The sequence below is a fragment of the Sander lucioperca genome, chromosome 6, assembly GCF_008315115.2.
Source record: "Sander lucioperca isolate FBNREF2018 chromosome 6, SLUC_FBN_1.2, whole genome shotgun sequence".
NCBI classification, from domain to species: Eukaryota; Metazoa; Chordata; class Actinopteri; order Perciformes; family Percidae; genus Sander; species Sander lucioperca.
The window spans coordinates 4,934,533-4,949,627 of NC_050178.1; the positions used below are offsets into that span (position 1 = coordinate 4,934,533).

Genomic DNA, 15,095 nt, shown 5'->3' on the forward strand with positions numbered 1-15,095 from the left:
ATTATTGGTGTCACACATAACCAAACATCAAGGTCTCTGTTACAGTGTCAAATCTCTCATTCTTTCAATAACTCTATTTTATTCTACAATGTTCAGCCGGTCTCATAAATCCCACTGGGGATCAGGAAAGATAAAGGTTTTCGGTTCATGGTTTGGGTGCCAGGAAGGCTGATCACTACAGACATGAAAAGCCTGAGGTACCTCATGATGATACAAAGCTTGTGTGATCTAGACCTCCCCCAATCTGTTTGCACAACCAAGGCCTTGTTGCATACCCTGACCAAATGGTGTGGCAGTAGCTTTGAGTCTGCCATCGGTGCGTCAGCTTTATGCCCGTTGTCTTATATAATTTGTCTTATTTTACACTACATGGGTAAATACATTAAATTGTCCTTGCGGGTATACATTTTCTACTTGGAAAAATGACATGCATATTCTTATTTTTGGCTTGCTGCAGCATTTCAAACAAGTCCAGCAATAGTTTAGCCCATTCAATTAATGTCATTTATGAGATTCGGGTTAAAATGAGCCTTTAGCATTTGTGTAAATGCTAAAGTCTGCAAAACGTTATCCCCCTGTAACAACTCTGTAGCTGATATGTCATCTTCCCAACTAACTATTGGGGAGACAGTGTCACTAAATGAGCCAGCGCTCCATGTCCCTGCTTACAATCATATTTATTACAGGTCATAGTGGTACTTGGTGAGTCACTACATAGGGCCAGTTATGATTTAGTTTTGGCATCTAATAACAAAAACTGTGATACATCTCCAAAAATCATCATTTGCACTTGAAATGTGTCATGAAACATTTAGTAATGCCACGATTCAATGAATCAGTTTGACTGTCATTAATTATTTCTATCTTTATATTCTAGTCTGATCTGTCTCCAGAATCTTTGTTCTTGTCTTGAAAGATCCTTCAGCCCACATGAAATGAAAGCTTGCTCTTTCATGAGTCTGGGTGATGGTGATCAAATGGAATGTGAAAGTGACACCTTCTTCTATAGGAATAATACACACACTAGGGATTCATTTATATACTTTGTTTACATTATTCCACAACAGTGGGCTTGAGACATTTCTAGAAATATATATTATAAACACTAAGTTGACTTTATAAAACATTTTCATAGTTACCCTGTAGTCGCTGGCAGTTACATAGAAGATGGGTTGGAAAGCAAGCCAGATGATGCAGGTGGTGTACATGGTGAACCCAATGAACTTGGCCTCATTGAAGTTTTCAGGGCACTTTCGCGTCTTGAAGGCATAGACGGTGCAGAGGAGGATAAGGATGCAGTTGTAGGTGAGTGACAAGAGCATGCTGGAGTCCCTGCTTCTGCACTTTAGGGTGACCACGTCTCTCCTCTCCGGGCTCACCTCCTTCTGAACCCCTGGCACTTCCACCAGCAGCCAGATAACAGCCACCAGCAGCTGGCAGGAGATAAGAGCGCCGCAGATCGCTACCTGGGAGGCGGGGCTGATGAAGCGCGGTCTCTGGGCTCCATCCTTCACCCCGCTGAAGATACGAGCGATACGGTTGGTCTTGGTTAGAAGAGCTGAATAACATACTGCGAATGAGGTGCCCAGGCCTAGTCGGCGTAGGGTGCAAACAGTAGTGGAAGGTTTGGTGATGTAGATGAAGGTCATGAGGTAGCACATCAGCACTCCCAACAAGAGGATGTAAGAGAGTTCACGTCCACTTGCTTTAACCACAGGCGTCTCATTGTGCTTGAGGAACAGGCCCACTACCGACAGAGTACACAGTATACCAAGGCAGGAGATGGTGACGGGCCCAATGGCCCACACATCCTCCCACCGGATGTATTCTTCAGGCAGATCATAGCATCCAGTCAAGTTAGACAGGGGCCACTGACCGAAGCTGCAGTCAGCACAGGTGAACTCATCCTGTAGGTACTGGTAGGGCTGACAGGGGATACAGATCCAGCAGCACACATCTCCAGGCTGCATGCTCTTCACCTCGTTCTTCCTGCAGGGGTCACTGCACTGGGAGGTGGGTGGTACAAGGTCAGGCCAGGGTACCAGGGTGGTGTTCAGGGTCAGGTTCTGGTCCCAGTAGCCCACCTTCCTGTAGACAAACTTCCCCTCTTCTTTGTGGTAATGAAAGATGTTGTAGCGGCTGATGCTGTCGCCAAAAGAGTCAAAGCGCACCATGTTCTGTGTGTCCACAGGTCTGAAAGGAGCTGGTGGGAAGCAAAAATACAGTAACGTTGACTTAAAGGATCCATAAGTCTTGAGACAATAAGACAAGAATAATACAAAATAAAAACACTTGAAAAAATCATAGTCTGATCAGTATCTAAATGAGTTATGTGATGTGTGTATATACAGTACTACTATACAATCCTTCACCCTGCTGAAGGATGGTATATAGTAGTAATATTAACAATAATACCAGTGGTATTGTACTTTTTACTAGTATTGTCATTGGTTTTCAAAAATATTAAAATGAAACATAAAAAGTCACTGTCCTTGGATGTAATGTGCTAAATGGCTGTAAATACTCACCATACTTGTTTCCTGCCATTTAATCTAAATGTGAGTATTCATTCATTCAATCAATATCCAATATTCTCAATATATAGTATGATATTATCGTGGTCCATTGTGGACATAACGACATGTCCACTCGGATTCAGGAGTGTGAGCGCACAAGGCGAGACTTTACCACTCTCATTGAGGCTTTAAAAAGCACTGGGAAGTCGGTTTTTATTTCGGGCCCACTTCCATCTCTAGGTCGCGGATCATGCCTCTTTAGTAGACTACTCTCCCTTAACACCTGGCTCCAGCTCACATGCAGCATTCACAAGATAGGTTTTATTGACAACTTCAATCTGTTTTGGGAACGTGGCTCCCTGTTCAGCAGGGATGGGATTCATCCCAATACACGCGGAAGCCAGATGCTACGTGGAAATTTGCACCACGCCCTGCATACCCAGACCTCTGATTGACTGTTTACATCCCGTAAACACTCTCACAAGCACACTGACCAGACACACTCTCCCAAAGTCAATAATCAGAGATACAGCGCTACACGCCCCTCTGTGCTCCCTTCAGAGCAATCACCCATTCATAATCCCATAACCACCGTGTCTGTCCCCCGACTGAGACCGTTTAAACCAAACGCTAACAAAAGAGGTGCTATACTAAACAACCTAATTGGAATTAAAACAACCACTGCAACGATAGAACAGAATAGGAAAATCAAATGTGGACTATTAAATATTAGATCTCTGTCATCGAAAGCATTATTGGTAAACAAATTGATATCAGATAACCACATTGATTTATTCTGCCTCACCGAAACCTGGCTGGGCCATGACGAATATGTTAGTTTAAACGAAGCCACTCCTCCCAGTCATAATAATACCCAAATTCCACGAGGCTCAGGCCGAGGAGGGGGAGTTGCAGCCATATTTGTCTCGAGCCTGTTAATTAATCCTAAACCTAAACTAAATTATAACTCGTTTGAAAGCCTTGTTCTTAATCTTCAACACCCAACATGGAAAACAGTACAGCCTATTATATTTGTTGTTGTTTACCGAGCACCAGGTCCATATTCTGAGTTTTTATCTGAATTCTCAGAGTTTTTATCATGCGTAGTCCTTCAATCAGACAAAGTACTTATTGTAGGTGATTTTAATATCCATGTGGACATTGACAGCAATAGCCTTAGTACTGCTTTCAATTCACTGCTAGATTCTATTGGTTTCAGTCAGGCCACGCACTGTTTTAACCACACCCTCGACCTTGTGCTAGAATATGGCATCAAAATTGACGATTTAATAGTATTTCCGCAGAATCCTTTATTATCAGACCATTTTTTAATAACTTTCGAATTCCTACTACCAGACTATACAAAATTAAATAAAAGTTTCTACACTAGATGCTTATCTGACAGTGCTATAGCTAAATTTAAGGAAGATATTCCAACAGCACTTAACTCAATGTCATGCCTTAATATAACAGAGGACTGTTATGTTAACTTTAGTCCCTCCCAACTTGATAACTTTGTAGACGCTGCTACGGCCTGCCTACGGACTACTTTAGACTCGGTTGCTCCTATCAAAAAGAAGATGATGAAGGAAAGGAAACTAGCACCTTGGTATAACTCCCAAACTCGCAAATTAAAACAAATCTCACGAAAACTTGAAAGTAAATGGCGTTCCACCAAACTGGAAGAATCTCGTGTGGATTGGCAAGATAGTCTAAAAAATTATAGGAGGGCCCTCAGAAATGCCAGATCAGACTACTACTCAATACTAATAGAAGAAAATAAGAACAACCCAAGGTTTCTTTTCAGCACTGTAGCCAGGCTGACAAAGAGTCATAGCTCTGTTGAGCCATCTATTCCTATAGCTCTGAGCAGTGATGACTTCATGACCTTTTTTAATGATAAAATTATAACAATTAGAGAAAAAATTCATCACCTTCTGCCCACAGCTTCTAACGGCTCACCATTGGGCGCAGGAGGGCTAGAGAGAACGATAAGACCTGATACTTATTTAGACGGCTTTTATCCTTTAGACCTCCAACAATTAATGTTAAGGGTCTCTTCAGCTAAGCCAACTACCTGTCTCTTAGACCCCATTCCAACGAGGCTACTTAAAGAAGCACTACCCGTGGTCAATACCACATTACTAGATACGATCAATATGTCCTTATTAACGGGTCACGTACCGCAGTCTTTTAAAGTAGCTGTGATATTCTGAAAAAACCCACCCTCGACCCTGAGGTCTTAGCCAACTATAGACCTATATCTAACCTCCCGTTTCTCTCCAAAATCCTTGAGAAGGTAGTCTCTAATCAATTGTGTGACTTTCTGCATAGAAATAGTCTATTTGAAGACTTTCAGTCAGGATTTAGAATGCATCATAGCACAGAGACGGCACTGGTGAAAATCACTAACGACCTTCTAACTGCTGCTGACAAAGGACTTGTCTCCATACTTGTCTTATTAGATCGTGCTGCATTCGACACTATTGACCATACCATCCTCTTACAGAGACTGGAACATTTAGTTGGCATTAAAGGAATCGCACTAAGCTGGTTTAAGTCCTATTTTTCTGAGCGATCCCAATTTGTTAATATTAACGATAAACCATCCAAATACGCTAAAGTTAGCCATGGCGTTCCTCAAGGCTCAGTGCTTGGACCAATTCTATTCTCTTTATATATGCTTCCTCTAGGCAATATTATTAGGAAACACTCAATTAACTTTCACTGTTACGCAGACGACACCCAATTATATCTGTCAATTAAGCCAGACGAAAGCGGTCAGTTAGCTAAACTTCAAGCGTGCATTAAAGATATAAAATCCTGGATGACCCACAATTTTCTGATGTTAAACTCAAACAAAACGGAAGTTATTGTGCTGGGACCCAAGCACCACCGAACTTCATTATCTAAATATATAGCTACCCTAGATGGTATTGCCCTGGCCTCCAGCACTACTGTCAGAAATCTAGGAATCATTTTTGACCAGGATCTATCCTTTAACGCCCACTTAAAACAAACCTCAAGAACAGCCTTTTTCCATCTTCGTAACATTGCCAAAATCAGGAACATCCTGTCTCAAAATGATGCTGAAAAACTAGTCCATGCATTCGTAACTTCCCGGCTGGACTACTGTAATTCTTTACTATCAGGCTGCTCAAATAAGTCCCTCAAGACCCTCCAGCTGATCCAGAATGCTGCAGCACGTGTTCTGACAAGAACTAACAAAAGAGATCACATTTCTCCTGTATTAGCTTCCCTGCATTGGCTTCCTGTAAAATCCAGGATTGAATTTAAAATCCTTCTCCTGACCTACAAAGCACTAAATGGTCAAGCACCATCATACATAGAAGAGCTCTTAGTACCTTATTGTCCCACTAGAGCACTGCGCTCCCAGAACTCAGAGCTACTTGTGGTTCCTAGAGTCTCTAAAAGTAGAATGGGAGCCAGAGCCTTCAGCTACCAGGCTCCTCTCCTGTGGAACCAGCTCCCAACTTGGGTTCGGGGGGCTGACACCGTCGCCACATTTAAGAATAAACTGAAAACCATCATCTTTGATAAAGCTTATAGTTAGGGAGTGAGGAGTTGCAGCATAGTAGAGTAGAGTAGAGGGAGGCAGGAAGTACAAGCCCGTTCCGGCAGGAGAGAGTACGAGCCCGGTCCAGGGCCCCTCTCTTTAGCCTGCCTCTCTTAGTTATGCTATTATAACTCTAGACTGCTGTGGGAAGCTCCTTCCAAGGACACAATGAGCCGCTCCCTCTTCTCTCTTTTCACTTGTCTCCTTTTGTGTGCATCTTAGTCCCAGAAATGCCTGTTACTAACCTAGCTCTGGGGAGTTTTCTCCCCGGAGTCCCTTTGCTTCTTCTTCACCCAGAACATCGCCTTGGAATTGGGTGGCACCTACACCGGGGTCCTGGGTGCAGCTGACGCTATGGACTTACTACACCCTGCTACGCTCTACGTTTCCCCGCAGTGTCCGACTGCGTCCTGCCGCGTCCAACCGCGTCCACCCAGGCTGCTGTGCCACACTACACCCCGTAACGCCCTGCTGTGCCCTACTATGACATGAACTACTATGACTACCATTGTGATCACTGTTTCACTATCTTTATTATGACTATTATTGCCACCATTCACCACTTCCCCAACTGGTGCCGTCAGACACCGCCTACCAAGAGTCTGGGTCTGTCCGAGGTTTCTTCCTAACAAAAAAGGGAGTTTTTCCTTGCCACTGTCGCAATAGCTACTGCTAATGCTTGCTCTTGAGGCAACCACTGTAATAGTTGGGGCTTCGTAAAGTACAGAGTTTGGTCTAGACCTACTCTATCTGTAAAGTGTCTCGAGATAACTCTTGTTATGATTTGATACTATAAATAAAATTGAATTGAATTGAATTGATATTGAGAATTGATTGATTGGTTTCCCTCCCACTGATTCCTCCATGCTAATTCATGTATTATATTTTCGAACTGAATAATTACAAAGCCCTTTTCAGTGCTGCAGAGGAAACCATTTGATGTTTTAATCCAGTGCCATGCATATTTGCGACCCCCGTTGGCTTTACATTAAAACGTTCACAATGAACTTAATCCCATTCTCAGCTATTTAAAAACTATTTCACATGAAAAACTCACATATAACACAAGCATTCTTTTTTTCAGGGAAACCTGTTGTCTGTGTTCGCTTTCATTGCTGCTATGCTTACCTTCAAACTTGGTCTTCAAGATGAACTCCTTATAGAACCTTTTGCCATTACCTGGTTTCATGGCATCACAGACTTTGGATGTGTTAGAGCATACAGCTTGCCTCATGTTGTGTAGAGCATAGGCCATGGCATAGACTGCATTTACCACAAACATGATCTTGGACTCCTGCTCAAAGGTTCCATCTCGTAGGCTGTGTTCACTGCAGCCAGGTTCCTGGAGGCTACAGCCAAAGCGGTGCTCCCAGAACTCTTTAAACCACGGGTTCCTTGTGTTGGTGTATGGGTTGAGCTTGGTGAAGTAGTCTTCAAACTCTCTAATTGGATAGGAGGCCAGCTCGATCGTGAAAGCCCTGTCTGCTGCCGTCTCGCTTCCCCTCACCACACTCTCCTGTGCTCCCCATCCATCGCTGGCCACCCAGGTGAAGGTGGCGTTCATGCGAGCAGCAGCCACCAGCAGCTCACGGGCATCTTCACTGCGGGCGAACACGATGACCACCTTGGCGTTGGACTTCTGTTGCAGAGCGCGGATCACATTATCGTAGCCCTGGCGGTTCATGGAGCGGCTCACCTTGGCTGAAGTGGCGATGCAGATTTGGCGAGTGCGGGCCTCCTGCTGGAAGGCATCAATGCCGGTCTCACCATAGTCGCCCTCTGACGCTACTGTTGACACGTAGGTCCAGTTGAAGAAACGCAGGATTTCGGCAATGGCCTTGGCTTGGTAGAAGTCAGGGGGGACAGTGCGGGCGAAGTAGTCATAGCGGGTTTTATCGCTGAGCTTTGAACTGGTGGAGGCATAGCTGATCTGAGGGATCTGGAACAATCGCAGGAGGTTGGCCACCTGCACAAAGAGGAGGGAAATATTTCATTAGGTCACTTTTATTGGATATACGTAGTGTCATAGTATAGAATGACACAATACTTATCTGTGGGTTCATCAATACGTATACAATACTGTCACATTACACAGGTCATTTTATCCATTGTTCTAAAAATATCGATTATAGCCAATTTAATAGATCTAGAGTGATACAGTTGCAATTGCTTGTGCAGATGGCAAGCATAAAAATTGTTCAATGTTACAACATTCTTGTGGTAAAGTCATATTATCTCTCTTGATGAAATTCATAATCTCAGAATTTACTGTTTGTACTGTCTTTCAAATTGACTTCTTCAACAAAATGCTGCTACATTTCAAATCTTGTTAAGCTTTTTGCTTTTCAGTTTATAGATATCCATCTGGTTTGTAGGTGAAATGGAGCCATGAAAAGGTAGAGCTGCTGTCTGATGTGCTTCAGCTCTGAGGCAGAGACTGGCAGCGGAAACAGCGACAATTCAATGTCCCTCTATCTCAAACTGTTTACTCTGTCAGGGATCCACATCACCAGCAGCCAGTGCCACAAATCCCTTCACAGAGAGTGCTAGATAACAACAACAATGGCGCAGAGATAAGTATTTTTGTGTTTTTTAAAGCCATTCTGACAGTTTCTGCCAGATATGATGCCCACCTCACCCAGACAAGTATAATGATTTTTCTTGCGGAGATGCTAGTTGGTGGTGCTGAGTTGAACAAGGCAGGATGATAATCTATAAACCGAAAACTCAGCGAGGCATCCATGTTGGACACAAACCTGCTGAAATGATTGTCAGAGTAACATGAAATCAGGGCAATTATTTTCCCACAAAGCATTACGGAGCCAACTATAATAGAGAGCTGGTGAAAACCTGGCATTTTGTAGGATTCCTCATGAGACGCAGTGGTGATTAGTGAATACCCATGAGCTTTAATATGACTACACCCTCCCTTAGGCATCATTGTTTGCCTGGACACTTCCCAAACATGGCATCCCAATGGATGTAATTGAAACCTTCCACACTTACACTAAGTGTTATTAAAAGTATCGTGCTCTGTTACAGCATTCTCATATCTTTTCTGTGATATTATATATCACAAGTGTTTTATGCTGTATGTGCACTTGGATCAAAAGTTTTTGCATTTGGTGCATGCCCTGAACATGTTACTCAACAATCTTTTTTTAGTCATGCTTGCACCATGACTCTAGGGATGCCAAAGCCGCTATGTCGGTCAGTTAGTCAATCAATCACTTTGGTCCAGACTGAAATATCTAAAAAAACGATTGGTTAGATGTGGTACACACATTTATGTCCCACCTAAAGGTGAATTTTAATAACTTTGGTGATCTGCTGACTTTTAATCTAGCGCCACCAGCAGGTAAATGTTTTTATTTGTCTTATTATTATAATTTGTCTTCTTATTTATCTTGTTTTATGAACAAACTAATGATTTGTATCAGCTTCACCTGTATTTGCTAAATTGCAAGTGTTAGCAAGTTAACGCTAAACTTTTTAAACATTGATTAGCAAAGTTCAACATTCAGTTTACAAATGCTATTTCTTTAAATTACAAACAATACGGAGTATAATCTAACAAGAAAAATATAACACAATATTTTAAAAATATTAACTAGAAAAATCACATTCAAAAACAGATAATAAAATAATTTTGTAATAAAGGAAAACAAAATTTCCTTTATTACTATACCTTATTCAACTGTTAAACTAAGATTTAGCATGCTAACGTTAGCATTTAGCTCAAAGAACCATAAAGAACCGCTGTGCCTAAAGTATAAGTTACAACCTCACAAAGCAGCTTCCTTCAAGAGTTTTCTTGCATTGCTTTCTCATCGTACAATTCTCTCCTGACACATTCACTTTTTCATTGCTATGGCTAGCATTAATATAAAGAGAAGCATTTCTAGGCATACATTACTGGACTGAGACAAACAGAGGAGACTACTTGGCATTGAATAAACAATGCAAACACACTCTGTTTTGCCTCAGAAATTACTGACATTAACCCTGATCTGCAAGCAGCCATGCGCCTTATGCTAAAATACCCCAAAGACAAGAGCCAGGGGAAAACACAGGCACACTACAAGTTCTTGAGGGCATGAATGGAGTAAATATGATGTATTTAGACAAGCACACCACACCCTGCAGTAGTCCACTCCACTGTTAATAGCAGAATAGAGGGCAGAGGTCTCATCAAATTACCCACTGAGAGACTTGATTTCTGTTGTTCATGTATAGGAAACCTGCATTTACTGATTCATTATGTTGCCTGGGATATATAGGCTACAGTATATTATATTACTATAATATACGAGCAGCCACACTGAGTCAGTCAGTCACACTTGCATAGTCATAATTCCTCTTGCAGGATTTTCAGACAGGCAGTTGGCCTTCATCAATAGATTCTTGGAGAAGCTTGACAGCGCACCTTTCAGGACGTTACTGGAGTGTGTGACAGTAACCGTCTGTTCGTCCTCGTGTGGTGTTTCTCTCTCGCTCTCTCCATCAACAAGTCAGATAAGAACACAATCACAGTAGCCTAGTGGCTCAGGGGTATTATACTGTAAATGTGCTCTCATTGCTTGAGACTCCACAAACTCCAAACTTGCATTTCATTTCTTAATTAAGTCCTGCCACTGTAGATGGTAAAGTGTGCAAGGAACGTTGACTTTGACTGACACTAACTTATTCAAGACTTACACTAACCTTTATCATAACACATACCTAGAACTCTAGACTCTAGAGCCCAGTTTAGCTTGTTTGGATCACCACTGCAGTATGGGGAGGCACCAATTAGGTGCTCTTCACGGTCCACTGGTTTAAAATCCAAAAGAGGTCCCCAAATGTGGCATACCGTATCTTGGACCACAGTATCTAAAAAATAATACGACAGATTCACACCACAGCTTCCCTGTATACGAAGGTCCGATTAGATTTGAAGGCACACTCTTGCATATATTTTTATATAATAAAGTAATCCTTTTTTAAATTATTACTATTTTAAGATGTATAAATCATCTGAATAGTGCCCTTTTGTTCTGTGAGGACAAGTATCCACAAATATGGACAAAGAATTGCAGTATTTGCAAATCATTGCATTCATTAGATTAATGACTTTATTAGCATTAGACGTTATATCTAATATATCACAATGATTATGGCAGTACATTTGCAGTTAAGGTATTGTTTTGGTTCTATTATTTACTAGGTTCATTAGTGAAACATTGATTGTTTTCTATAATACTATGTATGTCTCGCTCCCTTCAGTGTTCCTTTAAACCCAAACTTTGAAGTAATTTAGATATGCCCTATTATATGCATTAATTGCATGATATTTTACACAAAAATGAATGCTACTGCACAAATACCATATGACATCATGTGTCAAGGCTTGCTTGGCAGGCAGGGACTAAACGTCTAGTCCTGGACTAAACATATTCAATATTCAATTAGGTTTTAATTCATTCATTCACATTAAGTGTGAATTCATGTATAGGTATTACTGTATTGCAGCTTATGTCATATTCTTCATACTGCCAACATTAATGTTGACGAGAGACTCTGTGTGTAGAGCCAGTTTGTTCAGATTTCACAGTAGACAGAAATTAAATTGCTGGTTTTCTGAATGTGATTTAACTGCCTTTTATTAAATTACATTTAGGACTATTTATTCATATCTCGCACTGCACTGTAACTGTAACTGTAATTATGTTCTGTAAATTATTTTCTTTCATTTAATCTGTTGTAGTTTATTATTCTATTATTATTATGCGTCTTTTACTATTGTCTTGCGTTTCTCTTATATATTGTCTTAATGCCTTTTATGTTTTATGCAATGCACTTTGAATTGCCTTGTTGTCGAAAGGTGCTATATAAATAAACTTGCCTTGCCTAAGATCCTATACAGAATGATTTATGTGCAGTTTTACACTAGAAGGCTGTTTTCATATTCACCTGCCGAAGGGGGAAAGTTTCTCTGTACTCACCTTAAATCTGATGTGTAATGTCAGAGCAGTATTTGTGACATCACAACTAACTTGTAAACCAATCGAGGTCCAGTTTGCAGCTGGTGAACATACAATGAGACTAGAATTTTAAGGGAAGTAGTCTTGTGTCCAGCAGATCAACTTTCTAAATGAAGAAAATGTGCATATTCTTAGATTCAGGATTTTTCAATGAGGGAGAAGTAGTAGATGTAGTTTTAAGAAATGTCACGTATTTTGTGGAGAAAACATACTTGACACAAATTATTATTCAAAGCAGAGTTTTTTCAATGTTCTAAAACCTGCCTGAAGGGGATATTTAAACAAAGAATTGCATTTATTCATGCCAACAAGAAAACACTTGAGAATCATATTTGGTCCCCTCTCCCTCACTTTTAGTATCACTTTTATACTTCTTTATGTTCCCTTTGTGAACACAAGCTTCCAACAAATGTATTAAATGACAGCCCGTGAACAATATTGTGTGCTTAATGTTTACAGCGTGCTGTGTTTAGGTCTACAGTCATCTCACACTATGTGGTAGCACTTTCCTGTGAATCTACTGCAATAACTGAGTAAGTAATACTTTAAAGTAATTAAACATGTCAAAGAAGGTGGACTGCAGTGAGCGCTGATATTTCAAGGACAAAGGATACAGGTAAGCTGGGAACGTGAGAGTATATTAGTACTGGTGTCTAGCTTTGGAACAAACTAATAAATATGGTATGTTTCTGGTATCTGTTTAGTCGATATCATAACAAAATTGATTAAAAAAACACTGCATGCAAATAACATTTTAAAGCTCCTCCTCCCCTTTAGACGTATGAATCCATAAGCTATCTGAGTTTAAAGTTAGTGCTTGGTATGATGTGTATAAGATGCATCGTGAGGAGCAGTATTATGGGATTCCAGGCATTGATGAGACAGCTGCATGGGCAGTCTCTTACTCATGTGTCTGTCATGATGTTTTTCAACATGAAAAGTCCATGTGTATGTCCCTAAGGTCCATGTCAAGCTAAGCCCTGCAGTGGATACAGTAGATGGCATGCAGAGTGAAACTTCAGGATGTAGAGTGCTAGCCCTGCCATTTACTGAAGTTCCAGAAATACATGCTATGCATAATGGATTTGATGCACATCCTTACTAAGTTTGGTATAATGTATTTTAATTGAATGTGACTGTTGGAATTAACAACAAAACATTGGTTACTAAATAAATGTCCTGTGTGAATCATAGGAGTGCACGTTTAATCACATGTAAGCAAGTAACATTGACCAACACCGTTAGGTAATGTGTTTATTGATGATATGATTTAATATGGTAGATGAAGACATATTTATTTAGGTACACAGTGGTTAATATGGAGTTGAACTAATTTAAAGGTCCAATGTGTAGGAATTTCTCCCATCTAGCGTTGAGATCATATATCGCAATGAACTCTCTCGCACCACGCAGTTCAAAGTACGTATTACAGCTACGTTAGCCTTCACGCTTCAAAAAACCGGTCTCTTGCTCTTTTCAATATCCTTTTTCTTTTTCTGGGGGAAGAAGAAGGCTCCTGTTCCTGAAATTTGGATTTTGAATATGTGTGGTCCTCCATGTTTCCTTCTTCAAACTTGCCGGGGCCGGGAAGCTACGATACCCATTAGCAGCATTAGCAGCACCTGTGAGTTTATCATGTGACAGCGAAAATGTGAAAGGTGGAGCAGTATGTCCTGTATGTCCCTTACCGGCTAACGTATTTCAAGATGGCGCATGAATATGGAGCGTCTACCCCAGTTCATGCGAATGCAAATGTAAAATTTCAAGCCAAAAGGAATACTTGGAATTGATGGTGGTGGTAAATATTCATGAAAAAGGACAAGTTTGTGAACGGGCAACACAGATTTTGATAATGAACAACTAAACACGTCACACACTGGACCTTTAACAATCTTTTTAAACAATGTTTCTTCTCAGTGCAGTCAAAATGCAATCAAATTCCAAAAAGAAAAACAGATGTTGTACAAACAGCAGCCCCAATTGTCTGTGCCAAACTTGGGTTAGGTCTAATTTGAGAATAATCTAGTACAATTTCTGAAGATGAGAAATTATTCCTGTAGAACGGAAATCACACAAAAATGCAGCAAGGAGGAGCTGTTTGGAGCAGTTTGTGAACAGTGTTTTCTGTTAGAGATGGTAAGTCCCTTTGGGGTGGACTTTGGGCTTTTTCACTTATTAAACCTATTACATGCACAAAAAAGATATATAACACGATAAAGGAAAGGGAAAAAGCCCAAAAGCATAATATGAGCACTTTAAAATCTATGCCTGTCTATCTGAAGTGGTATCAGTCCCAATGAAGATATAAGAATCCATACCTGATAATTCCAAGATAGCATGTTGAGAAAATCATTTAAACATGATTACTAGCATAAGTGGCATGCAATATAAGAAACACCAGTACACCATGGAACACCAGTGTGACTTAATTAAACATGCAACACAAACGTCTTAAACTAAAGATGCCTTTTCTGTGCCCATAGTGTGTTCTCTCTTAGACAATTTGAGGCAAACCCAATCACCAAGTATGAATCTCTTCACTATGATTGTGGTGCCTATCTCCATCCGAGGCTAATTCTTTTAAATTAGAAACAGGATCAACACCTTCACAATGCTGCACACCTCTAATACAATCACTTGTTTGCATTTGTTTTTGCCAACTGATATCTCTGCTCCAAGTATATCTTCTGTTCATCTCACTGCCAGTAGAGGAAAAAACCATAGCAATAGACTGAGACAACAGTCTCTGCCATTTTATCATATCTGCTGGATCAGCTGCCCATCTGTCCTACAGCTGATGACGATTATTTTTGTATTTGAAGCAGCTTTGGTGTATCCTGCCAGCCTAAGTTTTAAACAGGATGTAAATAGGTGTAATCTTTTTTTATATACATTATTTGTCCTCAACTAACTCCATCAATTGTCCTTCTAGGCCATATGAGAGAGAGAGAGAATGACAACTGCTTCTTGATTCTACAT

The 15,095-nt window shown here is 40.7% G+C and overlaps 1 protein-coding gene across 1 annotated transcript in view; it reads right to left on the reverse strand.

Annotated features, from left to right (window-relative positions):
- Window positions 1-15,095, reverse strand: part of grm2b (glutamate receptor, metabotropic 2b) — a 32,037-nt gene that overhangs the window by 5,035 nt on the left and 11,907 nt on the right. The window contains exons 3-4 of the mRNA XM_031301479.2: window positions 7,222-8,059; window positions 1,140-2,203 (exon numbers count right to left, since the gene is read on the reverse strand). Of these exons, the coding sequence (XP_031157339.1) occupies window positions 1,140-2,203; window positions 7,222-8,059 (1,902 nt within the window). The remainder of the gene's footprint in view (window positions 1-1,139; window positions 2,204-7,221; window positions 8,060-15,095) is intronic.